This window comes from Vanessa atalanta, chromosome 5 (assembly GCF_905147765.1).
Source record: "Vanessa atalanta chromosome 5, ilVanAtal1.2, whole genome shotgun sequence".
Lineage (NCBI taxonomy): Eukaryota > Metazoa > Arthropoda > Insecta > Lepidoptera > Nymphalidae > Vanessa > Vanessa atalanta.
Genome location: NC_061875.1, coordinates 8831432 through 8854221, shown reverse-complemented (window position 1 = coordinate 8854221; position 22790 = coordinate 8831432). Strand labels below are relative to the sequence as shown.

The 22790-nt window shown below is 31.9% G+C and overlaps 1 protein-coding gene across 1 annotated transcript; it reads right to left on the bottom strand.

Annotated features, from left to right (window-relative positions):
* Positions 1 to 10772: 10772 nt before the first annotated feature.
* On the bottom strand, positions 10773 to 21058 carry LOC125063947 (serine/threonine-protein kinase stk11). The gene is made up of 6 exons (XM_047670678.1): positions 20302 to 21058; positions 20017 to 20202; positions 19687 to 19823; positions 18325 to 18513; positions 17686 to 17846; positions 10773 to 15394 (listed from the first exon to the last, which is right to left on the bottom strand). Exons 1-6 carry the CDS (start codon positions 20845 to 20847, stop codon positions 15273 to 15275), a joined length of 1341 nt encoding a protein of 446 aa, XP_047526634.1. The 5' UTR covers positions 20848 to 21058; the 3' UTR covers positions 10773 to 15272.
* Positions 21059 to 22790: the final 1732 nt, after the last annotated feature.

Sequence of the window (22790 nt, the reverse complement as noted above, 5' to 3'; positions counted from 1 at the left end):
ACTTCGGATGCAATGTGAGTGATGACCGTGAACCAAATGTTCTTCACGCTACATGGACCGTCTGCTGAAGGTATCTCGGGCAAACTGGTGCAACGATTCCTCAATAACAGCTTATGATCTATTGTTATTTTTTCATTAGTGACGAAACTCGATCCAGTGTAACCTATTTACATAAGAAATAAAGTAGTAGGTATAGTATCATATAACTGATTTTTATATCATGACATTATATGCGCATGAACTGATTACAGAGAAAGTTATCACCGCAATCAAATAATTAATAAATAATTGAGGAAAAATAATAATTATTTAAAAAGTAAAATTAAAAAAAACGATGTAGAAATATGAACTGTTTTAAATACTAACAGGAACGTAAATAACGTCCTGCCTTCAATTTTTTTGGTAGATAACACTAAAGTTTGCAAATAGCGAGTAAAAAAAAGAAAATAGTTGAAGTAACAGACCAGAAAAAATACTAAACTGTTTTGTCTTTGGCTATTTACATATGAACGTTTAATTAGTTAACGGATACGTGATCATAATGCATTTTATCCTTCGCTGTGAGTATTCACATTACTATAAGCGCTAACGTATTATGTTTAGACGCGAACATTTAGAGATAAAATCCGACTCGAACGCCTGTGATTTCTTAATCATTTAAATTAAAACTACGAACAGTTACTGTGTGTACCTAAAAAGTTTCCCATAACATGCATTGTTTTAGAATGAATATGTGCACCACTTGTGTAAAAACTGCTTTGCCGCAGTTTTGCAATTTGTCACTGGAGTAATATCAACAGTCAACAGTTGCAATTTACGACAGAATTATGAGTAATTTTAACGAAAACAGCTTGGATATTCGCAAATTGTCTGTAATCATAACAGCTCACAGTCAACAGCGCGACAATTGTTCTTTTGCTTCGTTATAGATATTACGATTCTCTGACAACATGGTTATAGGCTGAGATGGCCAAGTGGCTTAAACGCGTGAATATTATATGATGATTACTGGGCAAAGTTACACGAGCTCCACTGAATTTCCGTATACTTAATTTGTGTTCATAATTAAACTCATACTCGGCGATGGAGGCACATATCGTAAGAATACCGACATGTGTCTAATAAAAATCCCACATTTCTATCTGCTAACCCACTAAGCCGCATTAAAGCAGCGTGATGGAATATAATAAAAACCTTTACCGCAAGAAGACCTTAGACCAGCAACATTAACACTCTATTACTTCACTTTATACTTTGAGTTTTTTACACTATAAACTAAGTTTATTTCGAATATTACAAAATATATAATTGCAGTGACTACACGATCGAAAATTCTATGGGAGATAGCTTACTTTTATATTTGATAGAGGCGAGTCGTTCACGGCGGGGGTGAGACGAATCTTATAATAATTTTGATATGCCTCAGAGGATTTACGTGGGAAAGTCTTTAGTAACAAGTCACACTCGTATTACACATATTGTCGCCTAGCTTATTTGAATTAAGCAACCTTCCTAGTGTTTCTTGCTATTTATGTATTGAGACAATGAGTTGTTAAATACTTGGCAACAGCAGAAATGCTTTGCAAAATTCTGCATAGATCGGTTCTCTCACAAACGCCCTCCACCTTAAATTATGCATGCCTTGACAAATATAATCTAATAGGATTTTTTTTCTGTGACAATTTTAACATTAGTCATTTCAAGCACACTGTAAGATCTTGTCTTATCATCAAAAACACATCCGTTTATTTTTCATTTATTTTATATCTTCGACATAAAATTTATTTTATTTAAAATTCGAAACCGGGCCGCATTCTAAATTTGATTTTATACAATCAATTATTATTGAACTTTAATAATCAGTAAATAAAATACACGTAACCAAAATAATTAATTAAAATTGATCGTATCATAGTTACATCTAGTAAGAGTAATTACGTAAATAATATTAACAGTTTTATAGTGCATACTTAACATTTTACAGCTTGTAATGTTGACAATTAATAATGTTCAACAATTAGCTCAGAAGTAAATGTTGATGCAGAAAACCTTTATGTAACCTTTGCGCATCCTTTAACCAACACGGAACTAAGCTCACGGACGATGATTATCGTAACAGGATCTCCTGTTTATTGCCACGGAATTTGATATTCTATCTTTCAACGATCTACATATCAAAAAGGAATAATCAGTCATATATATATATATATAATAATATATATATATATAATTGGATTAATGATTTATGAAATCTTTAAAGCCATTACAAAGTTGCCTGGGGAACGAAATCGTCGTCCTTAATACCCAGTACTATTATTTACCAATTGCAAAATTTAATACTTTATACTATTATTAATGTATCTAAAGCAATAAAAAAGCAAATCTACGAAATCTTAGTAAGAGGATTCTCAATTACAGACTATTTTGATAGAGAAGATCCGACAAGAATCTCGCTTTCGTTCTGGGCTTCCATTCTTGGAGCTTTCACACAATTATCTTGTTTTGATTGATAGAGATAGCAGTAATGTGAGATTGTATTTACGTTACGACGATATTTGACTATATTTGAGTTAAATAAAATGTATCCGAAGTAGTGTTTAATAAAGGCTTGTTACAGTTACTTAGACTGTATTTCTTTATTAATAATAGTCTTTGCTGGATTCTTATCGATTTGTAAGTTTGCAATTATGTATGTATAAATTGGAGGTCGCACACAATATTTACTGCTATGGAGCTGGTCTGATGATGGAACTCTTCAATAATGACTGGTACACCTCTCGATTTCAAACTCATTTTGTTTCTTTTGTCGAGTTTCTTACACAATTCTGATTAAAGTAAGTTGTTTTTTAAATTAAATGTAAAAAATAAAATAAATATTTTAAAATTTTATTTGTGGCCATTTTTGTTGTTTTGTAAAAAAAAATTATGTCAAAATAGATCGTTATTCCTGAAAGACTATACACGCGATCGTACGAAAATAATGATTGTTTTCGTGAAGCGGTTACAACATGTGCATAACCGTTGTCGATTATTCAAAGGAGACAATGTTTGGTCGCACGCAGAGCACGCCGATGATTCTCACGGCTGCCGAAGGTCGTGGATAAGTTTGTTCTTACAACACGCTTTAAATAATTTGATTTCATAACGCCCAGGGGCGTATTTAGCGAGTGATTAGGATGAATCACATTTTAAGTATTTCCAGTTCTAGATCTTACGATTATCATCTAATCTAAATCAGATAAAGCAGATCGACCGATACTTATCAGTATAATGATACTTATTATTATACAATCAAACAATACTATGCTATATTCTTTGAATTTATAGCATTTTATTTAATTCATAATAATATTGTATCCCAGACTTTTGATTCCGCAAGGTTTTATGCGATTTTTGTTATTTCTCAGTTTGTTGCGAATTTAATTTCCAATATATAATATACATTAATACTATTCCTTCAATCTGATTTAAATTTCGGTTTGTATGACAACTCTGTCTGTCTCTGTCTATATGTAACATACACTATATATATTATACAATATAAAGAAATAATAATTAACCAGTTTACATTATATGTACACGGAATTAAATAACAAAAGTAGATCAAATATTAATAAAAATCATATAAACGTAATCAATCGTACATTTTGTATAATATTTTATTTTACGATGAATTAAATGCAATAAATTAACCATAGTTAAAACAATTTCAATATGCAGGAAACTCTCGACAACAATTCATAGTGATCCCTCGAGCTATTTTATTACGACTGATAAATTGACAATGAGAAGTAAGTGACATTTGCGGCTTCCCTGCCCCGAAGCCAAGGCCGGGTTAGGTAACCTGCTTTCACTCCCGGTATATCACGAAGAGACCCTGTCTCTAACAGGGTTACTGTCGATCAGTTACAACATAAAATATTTTTAAATTTAAAAATAAAACAAATACTTATACTTCATTATAAAACTGAATTACACGATAAGACAACATTTTAATCTTTTTTAATATTTTTGTTAAATACAGAAATTTAGTATAAATATAATGTGATAATGTTATAACTGTATCAGAATCATTATATAAGTTTAAAAAATGCAAGAAAATTACTTAATTGTAACTCAAAATAAATCCGTGGGTAAGACCGCTTGATATAACCCTTATAGCCCGAAGCTTCCGCGACCCAACGACTCGTGACCTGACCCCACACTAAGATATTTACAATTTCTATTACGTGTATAATGAAAGTATAGTTTAACTATGTTTTAGTAAAAGCGTAATTTACTTTTGACTGTGTAGCAAAATTGACTGCATAGCAAAATTAAGTTATTATTAAAACAAAAAAAAGCTGTAGTTAATGATTTATTTGATTTAAACAAGGTGCAGGCCCCGTGGGAGGGCTGGGATCATTATGCCGGCATGGTGAGGTCTATGGCACTGTACGGTTGTCCAATACGGTGGACGCATTCACCGATCACAATCGGGTCTTCTTGAGGACGCGGCAGAAGCTTATAGCCGCTAGCGCTGTGAGAGCGCTGTGAGAGCCCGTACAGTGTATTAGACTCTCGCGACACTTCTTGCGGTCGATCCACCATGGGAACTCCAAACGGAGGTTCTCACGGAGGAGGAAAAATTCTAGGTTGAAGTCAGGGCAAGCGGCAACCATCTAGGGTCCGCTGAGGCGAATCAGAGATTCTAACACAACTAAACTTGACTAACCCTAACGGATAGAAGGAGAACCTGGGTAGAGATTTTCTCCGTAAGCACATTCTACCTTGAATAATCTAAAGTTGACGGTGGACCTTTACCTAAATAGAGGTAAGGCTTATATACTTTTAGCGGTTTTTAAATAGATTATTTTGATACGTCACTCGTCAAATAGATTTTGGTATTTTTAAATCTAATTTCTTGATGTATCCATTATACAATCTTACGACTTACAATATTTTTTTTAAAACTTCATCTATGCATAGACCTGCATAGACACTCGAAAAAAAAGCACTTTACTAATGGTTTGCTCACAAAATGGAACAATTATGTTATATTCAAACGAAAACATCACAGAATAACAAATTGTTTTCCTCAGTTTAGTAAATGACCTTTGACATATTCGATGTTTTAGACATTCTTTCAAAATCACGAAGCGAACTATATTTGGAGTTCTTCGCATTTAGTTCTGTCATTTCAGGTCAATAGGTAGACGATAGACATCATGTCTAAATGTTATAATAAAATATAATAAGATTATTGTACAATATTTTTAAATTTTACCAATTATTTATAACAAAAGGCCGGTATTCATTTACAAATTTGCATTCGTATTATTATGTTCCGGTCTAAAGGATATTACTGAATCTAATGGTTGGTTTAACATATTAAATGACCTAAAATCAGGAAGCTCAATTGCTTATCTGTTAATACATATAATATATTACAAAAACTAATAATTAGTATAATTACCGAACCGACGTAGTCCAAAGATAGAGTGATCATCGATTTCAGTCCGAGCAAACACCTCTGTTTTTTACTTTTGGTTTTCAAATTAAACCAATTTGAAATATATAGGGGTAAAAACCCTTCATAAAACAGCAAGACGTGTCGGATGAATTTTTCAGAAATCTTATCGATTGTAATTGCATCAGTGCGGATATCTCATTAAAAATACAGTTCTCACTCTAGTCAATAAATTTCACTGAATTAATCGCATATAAAGTTCATACCTTATTCAAGTTACTGTTTTGTATAATAGTGTATTTTTTGTTTAGGATAATCGTTTAAGATTTTTAGCAACATGTATAATTATTATTTAAGAAAAATAAGAATAAACTTGTATATTTTTATACTGTGGTCACATTAATAAGCTGCACACGATTGTTATTTAGTATACAGGTGTATTATTTGAAATGTTTGACATATAATAGCTAGAAAATCTTCAGGGTATTAAAAAAAATATATAAAAGGTTTAGACAATAAGTATTTAAAGGGAATTTTCGACTCAAAACTACGCAATATCGACCAAATAATCTAGTTTTGAGTTATTTAGCTTAAATTTCAATAATCTTATATATTATCATTATAATTATTAAGGCGAAAGGTTAAACTGATCACGAATTGATGCGGCATAAGCAAATTAAATTTGTAGTATTGCGTAAGGTTCGACCGCGATCTCTTTGATGTTAAGCGTAGATAAACATGCTGATTTTGACCTACTAAAACAAAAATTTGTATATTATTTGCAAAAGGAACAGCTAATTACTTTTATATTATATTTTTGTTTTTATATATTATGGTTTTGACATGAATAAACAATTGACATTTTTTTTTTTTAATTTGAATATCTTTGATCCATACAAAAAACATAATGGCTCAAAATTTGTCAGTTAGAGTTAAATATTTAAAGAGAATGTTTTTAAGACTATATAAGTATATTTTTTACAAATCTCTGCACACTTTTCTCATTTTATCTACCACTTATTAAACTAAACTCATTCTTACTTAAGTATAACTTACAAGATTTGCTAAAAAAAATATCTAGATTTAATACTTGCGTTACGATGTATCAAAAGAAACTGATAAGATTTAAAATTTCACTTATAATGACATTCATATATCTCAATCTTTCAATCTATAGGTATATTTTGTAACGTAAATGCTTCAACGGCATCATAATCAAATAGATTGACGATAAGCTTCGCAACCATTACGTAAAGCAATAAAACAATTGTTGAAAAGAAAACGCATCTATAACTAATCTGTAAGAGGTATTATTTCAACCCAAACAGGTTTCAAATTTAAAATGCCAATCACTCAAATTGTAAGAAGAACAATGGTGCAACGAAGATAGGTGAGTTACCGTTGAACATAAAAAGACAGATTACAATAGAACTTTAAAGCATCGCTTTCACTGATCCGTCTTTTCAACACCTATTGATCTCCGCCTATCTGAAGTCTTGAAATCATTAATAATTTTTAACAATGGCTTTAATGGGAAATTTATTACGGCACACGACTGTTACCCATGCGAAAAGATCGTTATATGACATGTAGCATGATTATAGTTATCTTTATATAAGTGAAAAATCTTGCAAATATGTAATTTTTGTGATCCGAAAATTAAGATCTTGTATTTTTAAGAAAGATGTTTCGATTTAAAAGATTACGAATGTGTTAATATTTTCGGTTTATATAAAAAAAAAACTTATCCTTCATTAAAAATAAGAAAATATTACATAATATTAAAAGTTATAAGAAAAACACTAATTTTTGTCTGTATTGAGATTCAAAGGCAAGCAGTATTTTTACGATTTTTAAGCTAAGACACCTATTTAACCAATATCCTTTATAAGAATAAAAGGAAGGAGACAATATGAAATATCAAAAAGACGTACCCATGAAACATTTGATCGCATCACTTTAAAAACCCATTTTGGTAATATCAGTGGCATTTGGCTTGGAGTAGACCCTCATTAAATCTATCGAAAAAAATGTTGCATTGAGTCGTCACTTACACACTTTTAAGCTGTTCTAATTAAACTATCGTATTAATTTATAGCATATGTTCAGAAGTATGTAAGTTTTTGAGTTGGATATATTTAAAATTACCTATATGTCCCGGTAAAAAAATAATAAGCATTATTGGTTTGCTTTTTGATATATACAAAATTTAATCGAATATTAACGATTTTTAATATTATACGTTTTTAATTTATAGAATAACATAAACCTGATTATATTATATATTTATAACTTACGACCTTTCGCTCTTTAACAATGTCAGATAAGTAGCCCTAAATATATATAAAAAAGTACATATATTATTAAATACCTATATTTTTGTTATTTGTTTATTTATTCTGCATATTTAAAATTATGGTAAATAGTTTTTTGTTGAAACAAATGAAAATATAATACAGAAGTATTATAAAAATAAATAGGTACATGTTAAAGGTAACAAATACATGTGATAGTCAATGGTGTCAAACATAAAAAAGCAAAATTAACTTTGATATTATGTTAGCTGATTGTGAAGTTAATGGTCGGATGTACACTTATAACGTGTTTATTGCTAAGCCAAGGACTAAAGCGACTAGCCGATATCCTCGGAACATCCTTTCACGTTCTACGTAACCACAACATTTGCGAATACTTGTGAATATTTTAAAATGTACGTAATAAAACCCATAAAGGCTGAAGGTTTTCTAGGTATGTAAATATATTCTTCGTATTCGAATATTTTATATAAAATTTAAGTATCTTCTGGAAAACTGCTTCTATGACCTAAATAATTAATTCAAGAGGAAAACGATTACTAAATCTATTAAACATGTACATACTTTTACATAATTTGATAATAATAGAATAATACCTACTTTTAATGTATACAAAACAAGAAGTGTAAACCACAAAATATGAATATTAGCCTATTAAAGTTGATATGTAAACGTTCACGAACACGATATCAGTAAACAGATAATTAAATAAAAAAAATAAAGAGCGATTAGGTTGAGAAAATACCTTGACCTTTAAATACTGACAATGAGAAAATCATTTAATGGAGTTCGTTCACAACCCTTCACTCGGTTCGTACCCAAGCGATGACACCATTCCGATGCGTACGCACCTCAGGCTATTTGCAGTAACTTCGAAAGTAGTATCTTGTTATTAATAAAAAGTCATATTGATTCCTAAAAGTTATTGCAAAAATCTGTAAATATATTGATAATTGAATTATAAACGAGTATATTTTTTGCTAAAAATATATAATAATAATTATAAACATGACTGACGATCTTAAACGAAATCTTACTAAAACAAAACAATTTTACACTTTTTACTACTAATGGTTCAACCGTCTAAACTCTTTGTTACAAAGTATTGTTTTAGTGGTAAAATTAATTGTGAGTGTCCACTTTTAAGCTAGCCCGCAAGGCAGCGGCTTAGGACGAGAATATTTAATGAATACAAAATGTTACTAGGTTTTTATAAAAAAATTAAACTCTGATTGTTTGTAGCTTCTCTCGCTTCAAGCTTTGATTTATATTTATTTTGTGATATTTATAGCATGGGGGTAGTTGGAACCAATTTTCTTCATGAATTCAAGTCGGAAAAATAAAAGAAAAACCTTTTTCTTAATAACTCTTTGGTCGTGCCCCTACCGTTTATTCCATCAGAGTATAATAGTGGTAAGGAAAAAGAGAATGCACTTGTATTTGTAGATTTCAAATGGAATTATTTACCATAGCTTTACTCGGTGAAGAATACATCATTACAGAAGCAAGGTATAAAAATCTTTATTTTTTAAGAAAAATACTTTTTATTGTTTCTATATATATTTACTAATGCCGTTTCTGCTTATCGTATCAATAATTTAGCTATACCTACTTTATTCTAATAATCAATTTGGTATCCATTCAAAAATATTTTAATTCACACAGGATGAGCGCTATACCATAGCGACATATTTGAAATAATTTCAAGCCAGAAACAGATTTGGTAACGACACACGTTTCCAAACGTAGAAAAATTCCTAAAATGTTGTGACTAATACATATTGCGAGAAATTTTCTGCACGGGGTGGCATACTGATCTAATTGGTAAGACTTGATATAGCGGAAGGTGCTTTGTGGTACTAAAACTAAAGTACTAGCACTTCCGTGCATTGTGGCTGGGAATGGTGCCGCGGGACACTTGCAACACTACGTCTCTTGTTACCTACTCCATTGAACGTTAAGCAGTTACACTCGACTAAATTTAGAATCTGTATTTAAGTAAATAGGATAAGACAAAAATTTCAAGAAATTTTTCCCTTCTGTTTGACAGCGGATTTTTTATCTGTTCGGTAGTTATTGACGCGCATTAATTATCAAAAAAAAAAAAATATAAACATAGAAAAAACAATGTATCGAAAGATGCAAATTTGTAATTATAATATTTTCCCCATATATTCCATAATGATTTTTAATCGGTTGATTACTGAACGAATTTAATATGAATTCAAAGTTAAGTTAGATAAATTCTAGGATTCAAAAACGAGAATCGTTAATTATGTGAAAATTCCATTTATTTTGTGCGAAATCGTCTAAAGGTTAGACTGATTCTGAATGGTTTCAGCTAATCTGATCTAATTTGACTGTTCAGTTATTGTTTATAACGAATCACAATACTAATATACTACACGATTATAATTTGCGAGTTGATGTGAATATAATATCCTAAATAGAAGTTCGGGGACAAGGACAATATTATCTATGATCTACTAAAGCCATATAATGTACAGATATGGCCATATGGCTGTAACACAATAATCTTAGTCGAAGATAGCGGGTTCATACCCAAAGATGAACCACTGAATTTATTTATAATTCAACTCTTGCTTGGCGTTTTCGAAAATCATCGTGAGTAAATCTGTATTAGTCAGATGAATACCATTCCACGTGCATTCATCAATCCGTATTGAAGCGTGGTTGAATAAGCACCAAACCTTCTCATCAAAAGGAAGAGGCCTCAGCCCAGCAGTAACACATTCATACTGACACTCACACTTACTGTTACTTTACTTTGAAGGAACAGACCACTTTTCATACATTTTTCTTTGACTCGCAATATCTAGAATGCTTTAGTTTCTGTCTCAATTTAACCCATAATATTTTATCAAAGGAAAAAAGAGACGGAAACATAATCATGACTTGCAATATTGTAGTCGAAGCGGTAGATGAAAATACAAAACAAACATTAAATTCTTTAGATATTTTATTTACAATATATTAATATTCTCTGTATTTAATATGTTTAACGTTGCTCATAATCAGTTCAGGCACTGCACATACATCAGTTTAAGCATCACAAATAAAATTTAAGTAACATATAGGACCTCACTTTTTCTTTAAACAAATCGAGAAGGTTACAAGGTTTTAATTCGCCTTTGGCGATGTAATATTGTCTGCACAATAATCTCATTACAATGGCTTATTTAACTTATAATCTATTAACTACCGGCTACAATCGCACAATTAAAAAAAAAACACATATTACTAAACGAATGGACAAAGTTGTCGCGAGTCATCCAGAGGTGACTTAAGAATATAATTTTTTAATTTTAATATGATTGGGCAAAATGCAATAGCGAGAAGTATGCTGAGATACCAAAATAGTGCAATATCAAATAAACAAACATTTTACATAGAGATGAATATATTATTCTACTTATATCAGGACCGGATTTAAGGGACATCAACACGAGATATAAAAATTAAACATATTTTTTTGTCAAGCGTGCAGCCCTTTTGCTATCCTCTAAATTCGGCCCTGGCGGAAACGAATGTCGCTGAACACACGAAGTGATAAGCGATACACGACATCGATATACTAGTTAGTACAATTTCGATAGTAATTATTTTGTTTTTGGGGCAGAGAAGAGATAAATTCGAAAACTGTATGTTTTACGGTACATCACTACTGTTGACTGTAAACGGGCTCTATCCCTACTATACATAAAGAATATCAAATAAATGTTACAACTTCTATTTACTATTAATGATTTAGAAAAATTTATAGATTGATTTATTACAAAATTTTATAATTTATTTATCTACATCAAACCGTTTTAACATTCTAATGTTTATATATTTGTAGGAGTAAAGTTATGGGTCGAAATTTTTCACGAAAATGTTATTATGAAAATATTAAGTATTTTATAATATTAATTCTACTTATAAAACATTTTAATAGCAGTAGTGATTTCAACTAGTTGGTTTTTTCGTAACCAATCATACAGACGACGGTTATAGAAATATATATTCCTAATACTATACTTAAATTTTATAAAAAAAAAAGAATTAAGAAATTCATCACGAAAAAGTGAGGTCAGATCGAGAGCGTTATATATAATGTTGGAACAAAACCGAAAATGAAAACGCTCTTTCTCGCCACGACGTATTTTTCATTTTAAACATCAACAATACACTGAGGAACTTTTAAATGTATGCATACAATTCGCATAACACATTAAATTTCCATTTAACAAATATTAACCTAACATGCAATTTAAAAAAAAAACGATATCACTGAGGGCTGTTTGCCCTATTATAGATTTAAAAAAAAAAATTACCTACTGTTTCGACACATTTAAGTACATTTCACTAGTTCGACGCTGTAATACGTAAATTTATTTGCATTCATTCTACGTTCTAAATACGTCACGTCACACACGCAACTTTATTACATTTCGATTTCGAATACAACTTTAGTAAAATCGAATACTTTTATAAAGATAAAATAAACAATGTTCGATCACGAATTTAAATTTCATATTTCATCCGGTATGTTTTAATCAATTTGAATTAATCGCCGATATCATTAATTTTGTTAATTCGATATTTTCCAGTTTCCTTTTTTATCATTTAAAACATCGATGTTAGCATGGAGCGTCACTATGACATCATAGACTTTTCTTAGAATAGCGAGTAAAACAAAGTGCACGTTTATTGCCCTGCGGCAGCGAGTCTTCATTGCAACTACGAACTATGTATTATATTATACATATACTTGCAACATATTAAAGGAACGAATTCAGAGTCCGAATATTCGACACTCCAGTCTCAAGTGACATCGACTTGCTCTGGTAACCTGTCAAACTTACCTAAAATTTTAATGTCTTACGTTTATTAGGTTGGTTGTCTTAATTGCCAAACAATTGAAACCCACGCATATCTGAAAATAGAAAATACTCTTTCCTTTATTTTTTGTTTTCCATTATATCTTCTGTTTATTGTGAAATATTCTAAATGAAAAACACTAGGAAATTCTGCCAAATAAGCAAGTACTATGTACGAACTGACATTTTATACAATTTAAAGTTTTCCTCGGTGAAATTATGGATGCAGAAACTAATATAATTACCAGTTAATTGTTGATAAATCAATAATCGTAAAACAGCCCTCAAGTGATATACTTACAACACAATTAAAAGGTTGCTACATCGATTTGGTGGTATTGGACTCTCGGAGAAAATAATATAAGCTTTTATTTTATTTGTTTAAACGATGTTATATTTTTATTGCCACCTTTTCCTTTTACATTTGAGATCAAACGCGACAGCGAGATCAGATAAGCAAATATTCAATTGTAATGAAGATGCATTTCACTACGTACTAATAAATGTTTAGAAAAAATCAATGGTGTCTTTATCGATATTAGTGTTACAGTTTCATAATTAAAAAATAAATAAATAAGTTTAGTACAAAGGCAACATTTTTTCGTTGTTTAAAATTAATCGGAAGTAGCACAACACTTCATGTAGCGCCATCTATTATCAAGTGGCGAAACATTAAAAAAAAACCGTCGTGTTGTACATTTTGCATCATGTAACTTTGTGTCTATTGTGGAGTCGTATACATTTAGATCCCAACGTTGGTGGCGCATTGGCGTTGTAAAAAAAGGGTTAAAATTTCTTACGGCGCCAATGTCTATGGGCAGTGGTGACCAGCTACCAAGCCAAGTTATTACCAAAAATAAAATGTTATCTTGTACATTCCTTTTAAAAAATCAGCTTGGTGATAAAAAAGGTATGATCGAACTTCCTATAAGAATAAACGATCGGCGGAAACGCAGTAAAGCGTACGTGGAGCTTGTTGTATTTGTCGTAAAATCGGCTACTGCGGTTTACTTTAAAACTTCAAAGTTACATGACTTAATGCCGATACAAATATCATGACTGTATATAAATTTAATGTTATAATTACAAGAGCCAACATTTATTAGCCAACAAAAAATATTCATGATCGTAATCGTAGAAATAGCGTTAAATTACGCACAAACGATAATTTTGAAAATTTGTGTATGTACAAGTTTATGTTTCTGGAAAAATAATAGGATAGATTGTTCTATTAAGAAAATAATATGAGAAGATTTTCGGACACTTCCGTCGGTGGGATTTATAAATATGAAGAATTGTTTTAAGGAAATAGTAGTAATGAAATGCAAGTCCAAGTAACGCCAGCTCTACACGGCACACACACATTATTCGCATACATATAACACATTGTATATATAACTTAATATTTTTTCCCTTCTATCAATTTAAATAGTTTTTATAGTTCTATTTATTTTTTGTCGACTTTATAATAATATGCGATTTTATATTTTCCACGTAATACTTAGCAATATTTTTTTTTCTCAACGGCTTATTTACCGCTGTGCCACATATTTAAACTTCTGGCGTTGTTTTTTTATTTGTTGTAGTTGTATTCGGTTCGATTTTTGAATGCCAAATGTACTCTATATGACAGTTCTTCTTTCCCATATTATTTTAGGATACTTGTCTGTACGCATAACAATTAATAATAGACACAAAAGTACCAAATAGCACTCGAGACTCGTGTGTCATTTTTATATCATTTCCTTACTTGTGTGTTTTTAATATATCATTATCTTTTTCTTATGGTAATACTGGCAAGGTTCTTAGTTTGAACACGCACTACAAGGCACAATGGTTTTTTTTTTTTTATAAAATAGCTCACAAGTAAGAATGTGACATTTAAATTATATGTTTTACTTTTAATCTCTTTATTATATTGGCTATTTAGTATGTTTTAAGAGGTTGTCTCGAAGTCGAAGTGGAGTTTTTATTTAAAAAAATCCATGAATATAAAGGCAACTAAATTGAAAGTAATCAGTGACACTAAAACGAGGTATTCTTCACTTTAAATGTTTAGTAAATAAGGTTTTTTTTCTTTAACAAGTGATTGACACAAAAATAAAAACTTTTTTCGATATTTATTTTCTAGCTATAAATTTATTTATTTTTTTGGTAGTAAAAGGTAGTCAATACCTTTATGTGTTGATTGCACAAATAATAGGTATGTACCGGTAAAGCTAGCATACAAGATAAACTGATTAAAAAATCCTCCCGATCAGGTATAATTACAGAAAACATGCGACAGAGCCAACAGAAAGTGAGTCATACTTTCCATCGGCCTAGCAACGGGGGCAAATAATTAACAAAAATATTTTTAAGTAGCGATAAGTTTCACAAAATAAATCACGTCAAACGCCAACACGCGACGTTACGATTTACGTGCAACTGACAAAAACATAAAACTACTGAGGCCCGTCGATTCACGTCTGCGGTAATTACAAAGCGCTCGAGGAGACCGGACATCACAAAAGGCAGATCTCGACGCCACGTTGCACATAAATCCGTCGTACATACAAATATTCTCAGTAACGATAGCCACGCCAGGGGACCGACGACAGTGACGTAGGGGGGTCACTGGGGGGATCACGTGAGGCGGCACGAGGGCAGGCGGCCGCACGACGAGTGCCAGCGCCGTTTGCACTGCGTGGACTCCGCGTCCGACAGCTCTGCCGTCGACATCGTGCGCGACCCGCCATCCCCTAGCTCTGTAAATTGTTGTCGTCGTTGTAAAATTCTTAAGCACTAATGATCATAGAGGAAATAAGCTTGACTAAAAATAAAAATAAAAAACAAGTTCTCGAGCAAGCTCTATACCGAAGCTCGATTCACATCAGCGGACACATCTCCGTAGCATACGAACCGGCATAGATATAAAAAATCGTATTCCATATTTTACAAATAAGAAATTTTTTGAGTTTAGAGAACGTTACCGGACCCGGACCGGCTCTTGAAGCTTTTTGGTGATCACCTGTGATTATTCCTTAATTACGTTAATGTATCACACTTTCAAATATAAAAAATAAAGAAATATTTCACAATATCAGTATTGTTAATTTTTTCTATACTTTGATTTTATCTCAGATCCTTGCGGAATGAAGTCAAAAGTCAAATACATTGACGACGTAACTCAAAATAGAATACAATGGATTACTAACATGAGTAAAAAAAATCTAAATATTTCTTAACGCGGTTTCCATACATTAATACTTAACTGAAATGAAAATGCAAACTTGTATAAGTGGTTAGTTACGGGTAAATTGTTTTATTAGTCAATTGCTCTTAATGATCAAAGGTATTAGAAGTCAACAAGTTACTTGTTATGTATTAGCACGAGATATAAGGATATGCGTCACAAACTAATTATATTGCTGTGTTAGGAGGGATTGCGCACTTCAAACGATAAAAAAACATTAATAATCATATCTAACATACTATACAAAAGGCTATTAAACATTTCCATGCTACGAACCTAACTCAATGAACAAATACGAGCGCGAACTTGACCTGCTTTCTTAAATTCGTCTGAATCTGTAACGTACTTAGAATGAATATGCATTTTAGTTCAAAAGGTCGTATGTAAAATTCTGTACTTCAAAGACTACACGTTAAGTGACACGTGTTTTTATCCTCCTCAAAGGGAGAGGAGGCCTTAGCCCAGCAGTGGGAAATTTACAGGCTGTTAATGTACTGTAATATAATTGATTGGCGAAAGGACGAATTGGTCACCTGGTGGTCATCACCCTCCATAGACATTGGCATTGTGAGAAATATTAACCATATCTAAAATCGCTAAAGCGCCACCAAGCTCGGGAACGATGATGTTATGTCCCTTGTGCCTGTAGTTAGAGCCATCAAACTGGAAAACAACAATACTAAGTACTGCTGTTTGCAGATGAACAAATCACTTCCACCAAAATAAATTTTCAAAACACGTTGATATAATAATTCAAATTTTATAATGAAACTCAATATCATATACGATCTTTTGCACTAAGGATAGCGATATGCAATACAATCTCTTCCGGTCGGATATGATCCGTCGAGGTCAATGTCATTCGTAATATGTGTTAGCTAATCGTTATGATTACGTCGATATTCTTACAAGGATTACTTTATTAACTTAAAATGTGTATTTACATTAAAATGGAAGGTTGAGGATAATGTAAAATACAAATATCAAAAATACATAAACAGTGACTTATTTGTTTGACGAATAATATTTACTGAATGTGTTAAACCAAATAAGATTATTAATTTGATATTTAAAAATCCTGTACGAAATTGAACATAAATCATCATCCAGACTCTATATTAAAACGACATATTTTTACTATAATATAATATCTGAGATATCCATTATATGCACTATTTTAATATTTTTTATGTTACGCGTTCTTTTAACGACTGGTCCAATCGCTTATCGAATGATCTAGATCACGATTATAATCAAGATCGGCCGTCCAGATGACGATTATCCTGATCGCAATGAGATTGATTCATAAGGTCGAAACGTTTAATCATTTTGTACGTGGACATGTTCATCATACACAAATTTATAGAAGAGTATCAATACTGTAAATATATCTTATTGTAGCTCAGTCAGCTGAGATGGACCAGTATTAAGAACACGTCAGCACCCAGGCCCGGATTTAAAGGTCTTGAACCAACAAGGAAGTGGAGGCTCTATACCAACAGAGGAGTGGAGACCCCTGATTATTATTTTACAAATTGATTTGAACAATTTTATTTCTGTCAGTAAGGTCTGTCAATAATTTATTCACTCTTATAACAGACAGAGTTAAATTATAATATTAATATAATTCGACCGTCTCTAGATATCTAGACATAACATTAACGTTTTTAACTCTTCGGAATCTCTATCGGGGTCCCCACTCCTGCGGAGGCCAGGGCAGGCGCCCCGGTCGCCCTCCCCTAAAGCCGGTCGTGCATTAAGGTATCCTACAATAGCATATATAGTGCGGCGGCCCGCGGTTACCGTGTCGCAGGTCGTGCTCGGTGAAGTAGTGGTGCGGCGTGGCGTAGTGGCGCTCGACGAGGTAGGGCACGACGGTGGAGCTGTGCAGCTCGTCCGAGCGGCGCGAGCGCGCGCCCACGGCCGCCTCGCCCGCCGCCAGCGCCGGCCGCGCGCGCACCCAGCTGCACACGCGCGCGTCTTACTGCCCGTAGGGCCACCCCGCCCAGCTACATGCTGTGGCAGCTAACGTCTACGCGCAACCCCCCTCCCTCCCACTAAATTGTTATAGAAGGCAGCAGATCCCGGGAACCAAATTATTGGTCGAGCAAACAACCGAGCAGATAGGAAATTGAAAGCTGTAGCTTCATTTCGACATCATTTCGAATCGGAGGGTCTTCCCGCAGAACTATGAGTGTTAAAATTCTAATTCGCCCATGTGAGCCATAGGAGTACAAAGCATCGACTGGTGTACTTTGCTTTGTGATATATCTTTACTATTCTTGGAAATTACCCACTATGGCCAAAATTTACAGTACTATTATTAATATGGTGATAGTAGAATCTACTTGCCCGAGCAGGTTTACACAAATTCCTAACATAAATTAAATTTAATGTAATTTTCTAATAAATCGATCATTACATATTAAAATAATGACTTACTCATGCCTTTTAATTTCCTGTACAGTTGGTCTTTCATCAGGATTTCGCTTCAACATATGCATTAAAAGAGTTTCAAGTAAAGTCCCGACAGAAGATGGCGGAGGGGCTGGTTCCCCTCGGCCTATTGCCTCTAATAACCGATAAACATTATCACCTTCAAAAGGATACCTCCCAGTTGTCATGTTGTATCTGTGAAAGAACAATTTTGTTACAAAATGGGAAATTATTTTTTTATAAAATGGATATTTCATTTGTTTATTCAGTTTGTTTAAGTTAATTTAATATAAGGAGTTTTTATATTTTTTAAATATCACAGCACAATTTATGTCCTACCTTGCACTGTCTTTCTGCTGCCGACCATGGATTTTAATGTCATTCATGCCTATAAATTACACTAACTCACTCATCAAACTAAGTAAGGAGTTGAAGAATAAACACAAGTAATAGGTCATACAAAGCCTTGTGACTAGTAAAATTACCATTTATATTATAACTTAGTTATTCCTATTTTATCAATAAATATCTTAGCGAACTTACATCCTACCTACTACTTAAAATTCTATTTAGTGCATAATTTCTGAATATATTATATACTTTATTTTTGTAACAAACGATAATATCAGCAAAAAGAGCACACATTAAAATTGTATGTATAATTTAAATATGTGTATATAAATACAAAAGGAATTTTCCATTGTTAAACAGGAATTTAGGTCAGATTATTCTTAGGTGTATTGTTGACAATATATACTTAAATCACTCATGAGTCATTCAATAACACACTCGTTTATAATAAAAGTCATGATCACTAGAATATTTTAAAGTAGTCAGTTGAGTGATAAATTATTTTATTGAATGTAAATCACATTGCTTCAACTTTTTTATACTTAACAAAAACAGTGGAGTTTATACACAGTTGAATAACCTTTATAATACATAATTTGTTGAAACATATCAGTTGACACATACTTCTAACAGGATGTTGATGAAACAATGTCATGAAATTAATCATTGCTTTCCCTAAGTATTTGTAAAACTACACCAAGATCAACATTTTAATGTTGTTGAGTATGATATACATTATAAATAAGAATAGTAAGATGTCATTAGAGAGATCTAAATTTTGAATAAGCATTAAGACATAATAATGTTCATTTCAATCTTGACACAAGTACAATCTTAAAGTGTATGTTAACTTATTATTGAGACTACCAAAATTTTCGTCCCAAATTCCTAAATGATAACATATATTTACACATGATCTATGTCAAACAGCAAACATACAGTAGCAAATATTGTCTGTATGTTTTTCAAACTTATTAATATTTTATTCAAATATATCTCTGCTTGAAATTAACTTACAATGTGACTCCGCTACTCCATATATCGACTTTGACACCAGAGAATTGTTCAGCTCCATTGGCTATCTCGGGTGGTTGAAAAGCTGGAGAACCTTGCCCCGTGTAACATGTGTCTTCTGGAGAAAACATATCTAATGCCTGAAAGAGTTAAGAAATTAGAAATTGAATGAATTTTACAATTGATTGCACTAATAGTTCAAAAACTAATAATTTAGTACTTAATAAATTGATTATAATATTATAATTTGAATTAATGGATTTTGTAATACTTATTATAATATTGAAATTGACACATTGGAAATAATAACTTAAAAAATGTACTACAACTTACTTCAGCAACTCCAAAGTCAGTTATTTTCAGTGTCTGGTCTAATGTCAATAATAAATTTCCTGGTTTAATATCTTTGTGAACCACACCTTGGCCATGCAAATACTCTAAGCCGTCCAGCAACTGAATAAAATAATCATGCGCTTGGCGCTGAGGAAACTTCTTGCCAGGGCTTGATTCAAGCATATCCTAAAAAAAATTTAATAAAGAAAACTGGTAATAAATGGGCATGGATCATGACTTTAGTTTTTTAAATATATGTTTAACTTGTCTCGACCCTTTTCTTACCTGAAGTACACCCACACAAAACTCCATTACTAAATACATTTTTTGCTTCTCATCATTGTACATAACATCGACTAGTTCTATCACATTTTTATGTCTAAGTATTCGCAGTAGTTGTATCTCCCTCTGTACATTTTGCTCACCGTTTGGTATTCTTCTCAGCTTCCGTTTTTTTAATATTTTAACCGCCCTCCTACATAAGGTCTCAGAGTCCAGCATCTCTTTAACTTTGCCATACGAACCTTCTCCTAACACGTCGCCCATTACGTACTTTCCAACCATTTTGCATTTTTTCTTCTTACTTCTGTATATTACATCTGCACTATCGACTCTATGAAAAAATAGGTTAGTCTGGTCTAAATTAAGATCTAAATCATCTATTTGATCGTCGTCGAGCCAAGTAACGGAGTGTCGTTCAGGACTGCCCTCCAATAAGAAATTATCTTCACTTTCTTGTGGTGCAATAATGTTTGATACTTCAAATTCCTCATTTTCAGCATCTGGAAGACTTTCACTACTACAGATTTTCCTACACATTCTTGGATCCATTATCTATCAAAACAACACATTTGGAAAAACTATTTGTAAATCTAAATAGACTACGAAGCCTCCCGCCGTCACAAATAACTTTATTTATAAAATTAATTTAGACATCTCTCAAAATATATTCCATCCGTACATGGTGGACAAAAGATTTTTTATAAAAATTAGCTTTGTATTTGCGATGATTGAAGGTAAATAAAATACGAATCCATGAAAATTGAAACATCGCATTGAAACCACAGATAATATTAATATTCAAATATCATAATTATTTTTCTGTGGTTTGTCTTTTGTACGTATTATAAAATTCGAAGGACCTACAGAAAAGGTATTTATATTGTATCAAAAATATTATGTAATATTTTTTTATATAATTTTTCAAACTAATAAAAAAATATTGATGTAGTGGCGCTTCAATTCCTATAAAATGGCAAAGATTGTGACATATGATTTTCTACTTTGACACAACTTCAAGCGCTAAAAGAGCGGGAAAATCAAATTTAGAATTTTGCCGGCTATCATAACGTCAATCTTATAATTCTTATACATTAATAGCGTAAGCCGATTTTTGACCCAGTGGTTATGGGACGATAGCTGCACATAAAAAATCGATCATGGTCTTATTTTGAAGAGCTCCAGCCGTAGATGTGCAGAAAATTAAAAAGGTTTCTTGAATGCAATTTGCTCAATTTTTACGATTTAATAAACAATTCATTTTAGGGAGAGGAAAAAAGGTACGAAAGTCCAGAAATATTTTTTTAATGAACGCGAAGTTTCGCCGTAGACCCACTAGTATATTTTTATTTTTCCTGGTCGTATAATTCGATACCATAAGTGTATGATATGGTTATCTTATGTATCCAGTTTGTATAACAGCATCCCTTGTACAATAGGACACAAGAATAAAAAATCTATTGTAAAATAAACTTTACGATAATTAAAACTTAGGTGAGGCAAGGTGACGAAAAATCAATAATTAATTTGTATTAACTTATTTCTTAACAGGTTTGTTCCTTTGTATAATAAGACTAAAATCTGTATAATTTCAGTGAACCAACAGTATTTGCCAATAATCAGCATTAACTATCCGCTATTTGTTGTGCTGTTGTATTTAAGACAAGTATCGTTCGTCTAACGTTTAAAGAATGTTTGAAAACTGATTTAGAGTTTTGGCAAATGTTTAACGGCTCAAACTAGAATATGGCCAGGACCAGATTATCCTTAAGGTTAACAGTATGGATACTAAAATAACCTTGAATAATATAATTTATTGCTAAGACAAATACCTATTAATTATGTTTTTCTTGTCTTGAGCTTCTTTTTTTTTTCAAGGTGACCAAATTTTATAATTAATTAGTGTGCTAAGTTTGCTCGGACCACCTTAAATATCTCCATATTGTATACCTATAATATGATATAATAATAGTATCTCCTTCTAATGGAACTGTTTACTATATTAATTTTAAGTTTATACTTTGTGACAGCGCTGTGTGCAAGCCTGTCTAAGTAGCAATACTTAGTATCGTTGTGTTCCGGTTTGAGGGGTGAACAATTTAGTGTAAAATAGCACATATCAGTTTTCAAGGTTTGTTGACACAAATTTAAAATGTAACGTAATAATATCTGTGGACAGTGGTGATCACTTACCATCAGTCCCATTTTCCGGCCCACCTATCTATGACATTAAAAAAAAATACAAATAAGTAAGTAATACTCTTTTAAATTTTTTTCTTGGCTGTCTATCCCAGGTCTTTCGATATAGTCTATCTTTGCTTAGGGTTCGAGGTGAGTAAATTTTCAAAATTCAAAATTCATTAAAACCAAGTAGGTATAGAAGATATACAAAAAGATACAGTTAACCGTCGCTGTTGCAATATTAATGGTAGCACATGTTATGTTTTTTGTGGTATACATATTATCTTCAATACATAAAAAAAAAAAACTAGAAC